Source organism: Drosophila takahashii, chromosome 2L (genome assembly GCF_030179915.1).
Source record: "Drosophila takahashii strain IR98-3 E-12201 chromosome 2L, DtakHiC1v2, whole genome shotgun sequence".
NCBI classification, from domain to species: Eukaryota; Metazoa; Arthropoda; class Insecta; order Diptera; family Drosophilidae; genus Drosophila; species Drosophila takahashii.
In genome coordinates, this window is record NC_091678.1 from 34,712,534 (window position 1) to 34,725,783 (window position 13,250).

General features: G+C 41.7%; 1 protein-coding gene across 1 annotated transcript; it reads left to right on the top strand.

Moving 5' to 3' along the window:
• The first annotated feature begins 8,144 nt into the window (after nucleotides 1–8,144).
• Nucleotides 8,145–9,479, top strand: LOC138914890 (uncharacterized). The gene has a single exon (XM_070219592.1). It carries the CDS (start codon nucleotides 8,145–8,147, stop codon nucleotides 9,477–9,479), a length of 1,335 nt encoding a protein of 444 aa, XP_070075693.1.
• Nucleotides 9,480–13,250: the final 3,771 nt, after the last annotated feature.

A 13,250-nucleotide genomic window follows, 5' to 3' on the forward strand; every position in this document is an offset into this window, starting at 1 on the left:
ATTAGGGTAACAGATGATCCTTCGTCCAGAAAAGCGAAGATTTCCATTTTTTGATCAGCATAATGTAATGTTACGGGTACGATTCGGAAGAACTGGCTTTCTTCTACATCGCCTTGGTGTGTGCTTACATGTCTTTGATTTCCCGTTTCGTTGGCTGTATTGGAAACATTTTGGAGAAGAGGGTGATGCTTTCTGGTACAACCGTTTACTCTGCAGTCCTTTGGTCGACAATTGTTTCGATGAAGCTTCAAGCATCGAAAGCAGGCCTTTCCGGCTTTAGCGACTTGCCATCTGTGGTCTACAGCGCTGGATTTAAATTGTTCGCATTGTGTTACCCAGTGATTTGTAGATTCGCATGCGATGCACTTTGGGTTAGGCTGTTGCTGGACTGCAGATCCCTGGCTCGAACTGGCTGCGCAACTATTATGGGTATTTACAGAACTAGTCCCGTGAGAAAACGGTGTCACAACGGTTGACGCCGCCTGCGCTATTTTGTAAAGCCAGTCGCTGAAGGCCTGGGCATCGCCCAATTTAGTTTGTGGTTACTTGGAAGTTTGTCTACAAGCTCCTTGACTAACAATGGGTTGTTTAAATGCGCTTCTAGGCTGCGTGCTTCGATCGTGGCGCAGATGTTGTGCACTGCGAGCGCGTACTCTATTATGGATTCAAATTTTTCTTTGGGTGGCGTTAGCTTCCGCACCATGTCGATCATAATCTCAAGGATGTGCTCAGGTCTGCCGAAGAACATTTTCAGCGTGCTCATTACTTCCGGAACTAGGTTAGCCCAGCCCTTTAGGCACTTTTGTAGACGGAGCATGTTTTCTACATCGGAGAATCCTGCTGCCGAAGTGCTGCGCTCGAATGTACTGATAAACATCGGCCACTCCTCAGGATCCCCGCTGAACGAAGGAAGCTCCTTGGGTATAGCTTGTCGTGCGGCGATTTGGGAACTGGCCCGACTGCCCGGCTGTCGATCCGTCTAGTATATTCATTTGCAGTAAAATTTTATACTTCACCTCGATAAATCTCTCTTCGGAAGCCCTATTTTCTTCCAACATGTCGAGCATTAGCTTGTTTTTGTTGACGTTAGAATTTTTTGTCGGGGGTAATCTGTACTTCGCCGGGACTATCCATATCGATGAGCGCGTTCACTTGCTGCTCGATCTTATTCTGGTTTACAGATAATAAGTTGGAGTTGTCGAACTGATTTGGAAGCGGTGATCGCAGTGTCCTTCCAAGTGGGATTCCGTCGCTGCCTCCAGCAAGGCACAGATCGCAATTCCAATCGCTATTCTCAACGTCTTCGCCGACACCTGCGCAGCGAAAGTGGTACCAACTGTCACAACTGCCGCATTGGACCCAGCTTTCTTCAGTTCCTGTCGCTTTTTTCTTGCATATTCTACACACTTCTTCGCTTCGTAATTGTACTGTTAAACGGCTACCACGCGTGCACGAAGTTTTTACGAACATCCCAATGTTATGGCTAATTGCAAATTCTTCTTGGCAAGAACAAAAGTTTTTAAGAATGTTGAGAGCAAAACTGTTCAGTAGCAGCAATAGTTATAAGTCAGCGCTCTGAAGTATCATATATCGGGTCAAGCCGTCAGCAACATTATCAATGACCCACTTATTGGCACAAGCTTATTCTGCTGAATTGTAACTATCCGGGCTCGCATAATGCATAATAACCGACACTTTGCTTTATATTTATTCTGTTAACCTATGCACTTTTTACCTATAAATACCGTTAAGTTTATACAATAAAATCACTAACAATTTTGACTCCTACAATCAAGTTTTACTCATTTTGCATTCAACAGAGGCTGTCGCTCTAGTCTTCAGATCCTCATATGCAATCTTTAGTCCAACTGGTTCAAGTTCTAGTTGCGACGACTTTAGGCAGACAGTTTCTGTACTGTATGCCAGGCACCTAAGCCAATCAATAAACATTTTGGTAACCCCGACGTGATCTCACCAAGAGATCACACCATAGAACACAACGTTGGAGATATCTTCCATACAAGTCCTTTTGCCCAAGTCGTCAACAAGGCGACAGATTAAGGACACCTGAGCAAAGTCGACTCAGGAAGTTGGAAGACTGGTCAACAAGGCGACCAGCTCCGTCAACGATTTAATAAAATCGTTTTTTGTGATCCCGGTAAACGGATTTAGATCATCCAATCCCGGACACTTTCTCGAAGTTGTCAACCAGAATCAAACATTCTCAGAATACGAGAACTCAGCACCGCAGTTGCTGTCATCAAATTCACCCAAATCATTCATAAGTGTTAAAAGCTTCTTAGACCATTTCGGTTGCGAATAGGAGCGTATCCAGCTATATAAGCAAATAAAACACTCCCAACGGGTCAGAAGTTTTAACACAAGGTAATAAATATGAGTGACATGGATGAGCAAGCAGTCAAAGAAGCACTAGACGTGCAAGAGGAGATCAGTCAAGAAATCTCTAAATTTATCATCAACTTCAAAAAAGATTCATCGGAGAGGAAATCAAGTCCGAACTATTATGAAAATAGACTAACCATTCTCGATGACGCTTGGAATCGATTCACAACGAATGATCTCAAGACGTTATACATGAAGTTCTATGACGACTGTCGTGAGTCATACGACAAATATCGAGCTATCATACGGGACGGCATGGAACAATCAACAAGCCAAGCCGAGGTAATTCCAGACCCAACTGGTAACCCTGCAAGCATTCAGCATCCCACGATAGGGTCCCAGAAACTAATATCAGCATGTCGTCGACAAAAGGCAATCTCAGATTCTATTAGGCGCGCTCTGAAAGAGTATTCAGGTACGGGAAAGAGCGTAACAAGTGATTTGATAAAATCACTATGGGCGCAAACGCAAGAGATCCATTTTTTTGGTACATGAAGAATACGATGATCCAAGCAAAGGAGGATATGACATGAAATCCTTCCTGAAACTTGAAAAGGAAATTCAAGATATGCATTTGCCCACAGTCAGCATCCCCAAATTCGATGGGGATCTACTCAAATGGACTCAGTTTTTTAATTTATTCAAATGCATGGTCCATGATACTAACATGCCGACGGTACGGAAAATGTGATACCTAAAAACCACCGTAACTGGAGAGGCTGAAAGATTGATAAGACATATCGATCTTAAGGAAGAAAATTACCTCAGCGCCTGGGGTATATTAGTCGATTCCTACAACAATCCCCGACATGTGGCAGACACGATTCTCAATCGTTTCCTGCATCAAAACACAGTTAGTGACGATCCAAGGTCATTAAAAGATTTTTACATTACAACTATCGAGTCTCTAGCATTATTAAAGGGACTGGGCATCGATGTATCAAGTTGGGATACGATATTGATTGCCATCATCAAGCAAAAATTGGATCTTGCAAGCAGAGCCCTATTCGAGCAGTCGTTAGATGGGTCCCGAGAGTTACAGGGTCTCGACACACTGCTCAGCTTTCTGGACCAGCGCATCCGAGTTCTTGGAACAGGAAAAAAGGGACAACAATCAAGAAAGGAACAGAAGGGTCCAACATGCTCATCAGCCAGTACTGGAAAAGGACCATGCTGTCAATTTTGCAAAAGGAATCACTGGCTCTATAAATGCGATGACTTCCGCAGCAAAACAATACCCGAACGAGTTAATTGGGTACAAAAACAAAGACTGTGTGTCAACTGCTTCAGCAATGACCATAAGGCAAAGGATTGCCGTGGTCGCCTGTGTTTTAAGTGCGACAAGAAACATCATACTTTGTTACATCTGGAAACCACATCAGGTGCATCATCCAATCAACATTCACCTACTGTAGGTGCAGCAAGCAACAAGAATTATAACTTGCTGGCCACAGTCAAAGTATCAGTGAAAGCTAGCAATGGTCAAGTTGCTACCTTCAGAGCGCTGCTAGATTCAGGATCACAAATAAATCTGATTTCCGAACGAATGGCTTCAGTACTATCACTGAAACTTCATGGAACTTCTCTACGGATCGAGGGCATTGGAGGCAATCCAAAAACCAGTAGAGTAAGAGCAAACGTTCAAATAAAATCAATGCATAACGCCTTCACACAAGAAGTTGAAGCCTTTGTCCTACCACACATAATAGCTGATCAACCGGCGCATCAGTTAAATTCGGTAAGCCTACAAATCCCAAGCAACATAGCTCTAGCCGATCCAAATTTCGATAAGCCAGGAAAGATTGACATGCTTATCGGAGCAGAGCACTACCATTCATTGCTGCTGTCTATACTAAAGACAGGAGGACAAGTTCTTCAGAATACAAAACTTGGATGGATCATTGCCGGACGGATCTCCTCGGATCACGATTCAGCGGCGGTTTGTGCCGCCGCAGCTACAGACGAAGAAGTTGACACACTATTGGAACGATTCTGGACTCTAGAAAATCTTGAAACCGAGGAAAGGCATCGATCACCAATAGGGGCTCATTGCGAAATGCACTTTGTAGGAAACTTGGGAGTGGCAAAGGATGGCAAATTTGTTGTGAAACTCCCATTTTCTGAACAGTCTTCAGCCCTGGGGGCATAACAGGAAACAGCCACGAATAGATTTCTGGCTCTAGAAAGAAGAACGTCACCTGAAGTCTGGAAAGGCTACGTGAACTTTATGGATGATTACGAAGCACTCGGACACATGAAACAAGTGCATCAAACAGATATACCCGCTAATCACTACTTCATTCCACACCCCTGTGTGCTAAAGCCGGAAAGCAGTACAACAAAGTTGAGGGTAGTATTCGACGCTTCATGCAAAACCACCAGCAACAAGTCTTTGAACGACATACTCTATGCTGAACCCACGGTGCAAAGGGAGCTATTTGCAATTCTATTACGCTTCCGCACTCATAAATACGTGTTTACAGTGGACATAGAGAAAATGTATCGGCAGGTCTGGATACACCCTGACGATCAATATCATCAACTAATCGTCTGGAGAATGAATCCATCAGATGATCTTAAATATTATCGGCTCAAAACCGTAACATACGGTACAACGTCAGCCCCATTCCTAGCAACAAAATGCTTAGATTACTTGTCCGAGAAGGCAAAGGATCAATTCCCGCTTGGATCGTCTGTTCTAAAGCACGATTTCTACGTAGATGACTGTCTCACTGGAGCAAACAGCGTTACGGAAGCAGTCCAATTTCAAAAGGAATTAAATAAAATACTGTTACCATCCGGTTTCAAGCTCCGAAAATGGTGCTCCAATAATGGGCAAATTCTAACAGACGTTCCCGAAGCAGACACCATCAAAACCGTCAAGCTAGACGAAGACGTTGGGTTTGGTATGGATGCCACAAAGGGATCAACTGTGTGGGCGATCCCAGAAAAGCGAGGCGTCAATCATCACCAAACGCGTGGTAAGTTCCGAGTCAGCACAAATTTTTGACCCACTTGGACTATTTGCCCCCGTGGTAGTAAAGGCAAAAATATTTATGCAAACGCTTTGGGCGCTGAACCTGAGTTGGGACGATGAGCTCCCTCAAGAACTTCAAAATGATTGGAAGAACTATCGATCGGATCTCCAAGCATTAAACAGTATGCAAATTCCTAGGCACATCTATAATGGAAAGGTTCCAGTCCATCAAGAAGTACACACATTTGTGGATGCATCAGAGCGTGCGTACGGAGCAGCAGTGTATATAAGAGCTACCTACAAAAACAATCAAATTTCGGTACGACTTCTTTGCTCCAAGTCACGAGTGGCTCCATCCGCGAAAGAAACTTTGCCCCGCCTTGAACTAGGTGCTGCGCTGTTGGGCGCGGAACTAACACACAGAGTAAGAAAGGATTTGCGATTACCGATCGAGAGGGCTTATGGATACTTCTGGACTGACTCAACTGTAGTTTTGTCCTGGATAAACGCATCGTCGGCCGCATACCACACGTTCGTCTCGAATCGGATAGCAAAAATCCAAGCTGTCTCAGATCCATCTCAATGGCGACACGTGTCCTCGGCAAACAATTCAGCAGATGTGCTATCAAGAGGAATTGCAGCCAGCAAATTATCAGAACATATCCTCTGGCTGTATGGACCACTTTTTCTACACGGTTCAAGTGACAAATGGATCAAGAGGCCCATAATCGGTCTAAGTGATCTTGAACGGCGAACAAAACAAGTGAGTCTTCCAGCATGTCAGGATCAGACAGGGGAAGAACTCTATAATTGCAAGCATAGCAATAGTTTTCGAAAGCTACAAAGAATTGTGGCATATATGATAAGTTTCTGTTACAAAAGAAACAGATCAAGTACAACCACCCTATGCATTGGTGAACTAACTCACGCTCGTACTATCATACTGCGCACCATTCAGAAAAATGACTTCGCATGTGAATACAAGCAACTTTTTGCCCACAGGCCGTGGACAAAAAGAGCGCTCTCGTCTCTCTATTCCCCATGATCGGCAAGGATAGCCTCATCAGAGTCGGAGGGAGATTAGAAGAATCTAAACTCCCGTATAACGCAAAGCATCAAATCTTGCTTCCTTACAATGATCCAATAGTAAGAATGCTGTTGCGAGAAATGCATGAAGAGAACATGCATTGCGGTGCGCAGGCGTTAAGAGCCATTGCCACACAGCAATATTGGATTATCAATGATAAAACAATGGCGAGAAGCATTATACATTGTTGTGTCAAGTGTACAAAGGCACGGCCCAAACTAATGCAACAAATCATGGGCAATCTGCCAGTCGACCGAGTAACACATGCTCGACCATTCTTTAATTCTGGTGTTGATTACTGCGGGCCAATTTGGATTCACCATAAACTCCGTGGATAGAGACCAGACAAGGCGTATATTGCAGTTTTCTGCTGTTTCGCTACGAAGGCAGTACATCTAGAGTTGGTAAGCGACCTAACAACAGATGCATTCTTAGGTGCTCTTCGACGGTTCTTGAGTCGACGTGGAAGGTGTCAGACCATCCACTGCGATAATACAACCAACTTCGTCGGCGCCAACAATAAACTAAAGGCCTCAGAAGAAGCGATCTTCACGGATAAGGCACAAGCCAAGATCATCCACCATTGCAATCAGAGACAGGTGGATTTTAAGTTCATACCGCCCCGAGCTCCATCGTTCGGCGGGCTGTGGGAGGCTGCAGTAAAATCTGCGAAACGGTTACTAGTATCAGTCACAGCCACCGCATCATTGACGTTTGAGGAGCTTAACACTGTAATAGTGGAAGTCGAAGCAATTCTTAATTCTCGACCTGTTACACCCATGTCGTCTGGTCCTACGGATGTGTCTGCATTAACCCCAGGCCATTTTCTGATTGGTGAGCATCTAACGGCCCCACCCGATGTAAATCTCTCCCCAACCAACAAAACATTGGTAAAAAGATGGGAATTAGTGTCCAGACTTAGGCACGCATTCTGGAAGCAGTGGTCAATAGAATACCTTCAAGAGCTTCAAATGCGCAACAAATGGAAGACCATGTCGCAGAACGTCAAAGAAGGGCTACTTGTATTAATAAAAGAAGATAACCTGCCGGTGATGAGTTGGCCGATGGGAAAAATAGTAAAGACATATCCTGGCAAAGATAATTACGTACGTGTAGTAGACGTAAAAACTGCGTCTGGCGTATTTCAGCGACCAATTACACGGCTTGCCCGCTTCTTAAAGAAGAAGTATCGACAAAGCGGTCTAACATTTCCATCGAAGGAGCAATAGTTTCAGAAGAGATCCCAAAAAGGAAGAAAGTAAAAATTCCAGTTCTACCAACGTTACTAGCAATGCTACTTTTTCTTCCGCTCGCAGTGGGACAGTCAACAAGTGTAACTGAGTTCGCCAATCAGCCCGGAATATTCTATGAACGACTCGGCACTGCAAGAACGGCAGCTTCGGAATGGACCATCATTGCGTATTATGATTTGAAACCGTATTGGAGCGATATGAACATATTGTCCACTGGGATTAAGGAACTCGAGCACAAGTGTTCTGAGCTCCATAACGAAAACGCATGCAACTCGATAGTTGCGCATATCAACATGTATATGGCGAGCTGCAAGAAGGAAGTTATCTGATCAACCATTCCCGACAGCGAAGATCACCACTCGATGTAGTAGGTACCGTGGCTAACTCACTATTTGGTGTACTTGACGCCAGGTATGCAGACGATATGGCCAAGGTTATCAATGAGGTGAAATTCAAAGAAGATGTGTTGATGATGCTGCTTAAGAATCAAACGTCGATCTTGGATTCTACTATAAACATAGTCAGGAAAAGCAAGTCATCCACTGATAACCGCATCAGAAATTTGGAGCAGCAACTTGCAACCATCAACAAGGAACGAGGCAGATATCAAGGCGACCACTTACAGCAAGCATTTGTGATCTTAACTGCCCAGCTAACGCTGTTGGCTACTGGAATGCAGCGGATGCAAGCGGAAATTGCCAGCGTTCTTACCGACGTTCGTCATCGAACCATCAGTCCTATGCTGATAACTCCTAAGCAGCTAAGAGACCAATTAGACAAAATTCGGGATCATCTACCTCCGGATCAGATGTTGCCGGTCTCGTCGGAAAATGCAATGGAACTCTATAAAATCATGCGCGCCGAGGGAACTACAACTACAGATCATGTTATATTCAAAATGACAGTGCCTCTGGTATCAACAGCACAGCAAGAAGTCTTCAGCATCATCCCCATCCCAACGTGGCACTCAGGAGGCTGGAATCGTTTTGACATTAAGACACCTATCATCGCTGAAAATTCCCATAGAGATCAATTCATCGGTCTTACTGAGGATGAGTTCGAGCAATGTCTAGTAGTATCCAACAACGAACACATTTGCTTTAACGATCAAGCCGCATTCAACGCTGAAAATCGATGTGAATTTCAGCTATTCAACAACAAATCTAAAACACTCTGTGAGATTATTAAGTCGAAAGCAGACTTGATTTGGTTAAGAGCGCATCAACGAAACAGATGGATGTTTGCTACCCACAACCAAATAGAACTTCAAGCTGTATGCAAGGGCGTGCCATCCACCATTCACCTTAATGGATCGGGTTTATTATCTCTGTCCTCAGGCTGCACCGCACGAAACGTGAACATCAGCATTAGCACATTCAGCACGATGATCACCGAATCAAATTTGGCGTACATTCGTTTTGGCAATATAACAACGCCCGATGTGAAAGATACATCAGAGTCAGCTCGAGAGACTGCAACCCAACCATCTGAATCAGACGAACTGGATCGTCTACAACAAAGGCTGGCTAAGCTAAAGGATACAGCATGGTCAAATCAATTTACCACTGTGCAGCATCATCAAGTAGCCACGTATGCTGCGTTAGCAATATCAATAATATTGATCATTGCATATAGTCTCAGAAGGCGATTCGTCAACTGGAAGCCACGACAGCCAACCTGCACCAACCAAGAGAACGACGAGCAGCCATCACCTGAACCTAACCCACGAAGTTTTGCGTGCAGCATTAGCGATGGTTGAACACTTGTTCAACGGCCGGGAGAATGTTCAGTCGCAGCAATAGTTATAAGTCAGCGCTCTGAAGTATCATATATCGGGTCAAGCCGTCAGCAACATTATCAATGACCCACTCATTGGCACAAGCTTATTCTGCTTAATTGTAACTATCCGGGCTCGCATAATGCATAATAACCGACACTTTGCTTTATACTTATTCTGTTAACCTATGCACTTTTTACCTATAAATACCGTTAAGTTTATACAATAAAATCAGTAACAATTTTGACTCCTACAATCAAGTTTTACTCATTTTGCATTCAACAGAGGCTGTCGCTCTAGTCTTCAGATCCTCATATGCAATCCTTAGTCCAACTGGTTCAAGTTCTAGTTGCGACGACTTTAGGCAGACAGTTTCTGTACTGTATGCCACGCACCTAAGCCAATCAATAAACAGAAACTAAATCGGTTTACAGCAGCCCACACAACTAACTCGAAACACAGGCGGATAGCAATAAACTATGTGTTTAAAATTAACTTTATTTAAATTTCAGCTTCCGAATCAATGTGTAATAAAAAATTGCGTTGCGGAGCACGCTTAAAAACTTTGTCTTCCTTCTTCTCTTATTTCGCTTCTGCTGCTTCTAGCGATGGTTCTTGCGAGCGTGAAATAAAGTCCATATCGATACCATTTCATATTATATCGAGTGCTTATACATAACAAAATGAAATAAAAATTAAACTTAAATTATGGCGGCAACACTTTCTGTTAGTCTTTTTCACCCAACCCAAACATAAAGATTGAATTTGTTTTTCTGAGCGACCCAACAACCCTTATTCATCTAAAACTACTTGATTAATACTGAACAAGAAAAACTACGCCGCAGGCGAAAAATTTAAAAAAAAAAATCGCGCGATTTTTTCTTAATTTTTTTTTGTTTTTGGCGCAGTCTTTTTTTTACTTTCTTTTTTAAATGCACTACTTTCAAATATTTCCTATTCGGGAATACGTCAGCAGAGAGATTTCTAGGCAATAAAAGTTTATTAAAGAAAAAACCTGGAACTTTACCTCAATAGTGATGCGGAAAAGTGTTCATTAAAAATTTTTTTTTAAATTCTACAATTTTTTTTAGGAACTCATTTAAACAATTAAAATATTTAATGTGAACTCATTTAAACAACATATTAATTTTATAGAAACTCATTACTTTAATTGAAAATATGAGAAAAGCACCCTTGTTTTTTAAAACCCAGGAACTTTGAATTTCAATTAAAAGAGAACCATGGCCGACCGCCAAGTTCTTTTTGCACGTAAATTCTTAAGAAATCGCGGTCCATCGAGGCTAATTTTTCCGCTAATTTCGGGGGTGAGCCCGCTAATATATAGTATTACCACAATTTTCTCAGTGGTTGCGTTTACATGACAGGGCAATTAAAAATTCAATTTTTGTAATATTAACAAGCGGGTTTGTTTACCATACGTTATTTACATACTTAAAACTGTAATATAACAAGAGGGAACGTTATAGTCGGGTGCCCCGACTATCAGATACCCGTTACAGGTAAAGGGAGTGCGAGGGAGATGGAGATAGAGATAGAAAACGTTGATCACGCATAACTTTTTAACGAATGGTCCGATTTGAAAACATTTCGATAGGTATTGATAAACACAATAAAACTGCATTTTTACTTTTCCAAAATATTAAAATTTTTAAAATCGTATATAAGCGATTGTAGGCGTTAAAGGGGGCGTGGCACCATTTTAAAACAAACATGCGCTGCGTAGGAACTCCTAAAATCTGCATGCAAAATGCCAATCTTCTAGCTTTTATAGTTTCTGAGATCTCAGCGTTCATACAGACAGACAGACGGACAGACAGACGGACAGACGGACATGGCTAGATCGACTCGGCTAGTGATCCTGATCAAGAATATATATACTTTATGGGGTCGGAAACGCTTCCTTCTCCCTGTTACATACTTTTGCACGAATACAATATACCCTTTTACTCTACGAGTAACGGGTATAAAAATGTGGGAGTAATTACTAAACTCCACCCGCACCAAAAAAATTATAAAAAACAAAACGAACAATGATACGATTTAATATCACTTTTAAATTGTTTGATGAAGTAACGAAATAGTTGACTCTTAAAGAGTTGACTTTTGGTTATAACTAAGTTTTTTGTCCATTAATCGGCATCTTTCGGCAGCTGGACAAAACATTTTTATAATCTTAAAATATTAATAAAAAACAGGATATATACAACATGGGGGGAAACGCGGGGAAAAGCACAAAAACTTTACCTTAACATTGTAATGCACAACATTTACGAACTAAATAAGACGCACGCTTCACCACTTCTTTACAGAAAACACAGCGCAAGTTATTTATACATGTATCTGTATAAACAAAGTATATACCGTTATGAACAATATCTATTATATTCGAATTGGGTTAAACCGTGCTTTATATTTTATTCGAATTTTTTCAATTCACTTCATTGCACTGCACTGTTGACTAATTTTTCATTCCATTATTGGAACATCCCGTTAGAAATTCCAAAAAAACTATTGTATAGTAAAGTTTGGACAATCAGCTGATCGTTAAACTGGTTTTCGCTGGAATAACTCAAAATCATTTTTTTGATTTTCGGCCTATGGCAGCGACCACTGTGGAATGGTCCGATTTGAAAAATGTCTTCTACATTTCGATAGTTATAAATACACACAAAAAAATTGCATTTATACTTCTCGAAAATCTTTAAAGGTGTGGGCGCCAGACACTTTTTAAAATCGTTAGTGGGCGATTGTGGGCGGTATAGGGGGCGTGGCGCTCGGCTGAAATAAACTTGCCCAAGAATATGTGTGGGAAATCTCAACCTTTTAGCTTTTGGAGTTTCAGAGATCTCAGCGTTCATACGGACGGTCAGACAGACAGACAGACGGACATGGCTAGATCGACTCGGCTAGTGACCCTCATCAAGAATATATGTACTTTATTGGCACGAATACAATATACCCTGCTACTCTACGATTAACGGGTATAAAAACATAAAAGCAAACGGCTGCGGTCAAAATAGTAGTGTTGCCGCCCTGCGTTTTTAAGTTTGTTGTAATTTATGTTCTCCTGGTAATTTTGTATTAATTACACAGGAACACAAAATTAAACTTTGTAAAATTTCCACGAACCATTTCAAGTTTTCTATGATATTTGGGTGCTCCTGAGTAAAAGTCCCATACAAAATTATTTTCCATCACCTACAGGTTCCGCGGTATAGCTAAGAATACAAAAAACCGATGTTGGTCGACATTTTGAATTACGTGGCCTATATAATTGGACTAACCTTTATTATTTTCGGTAGGACCTAGTCTCAATACATCACGGCATTCCTAAAAAATAGTCCCCATTGTGAACCATTGCCCATGTCTTTGGAATTCGACGCCAAAGTTGAAAATCTCAAAATTGTAGAGATTTTTCTGATATAAAAACAATTCTGAGGATTAAATCTTGAATGGAAGTAATTTTAACTATTCATTGTATCTATTGTTCATTGTATGCTTTAATTTCGGTTTAAAGCGTTTTCATGAGGACATTTTATTGGATTTCTTATACTAATAAAACCTATTTTTTGATTTCATTATCTACTCCTAAATGTTGTCAAATTTTGAATAAGTCATGGCAACCTCTAGAACTAAGAAACTAAAGTACGTTCACCGAACATACATAGAAAAATGTAAATGTTTACTCCCATTCTGTAGGATGCCTTGACTTTTTTAAAATTTGACAATAGA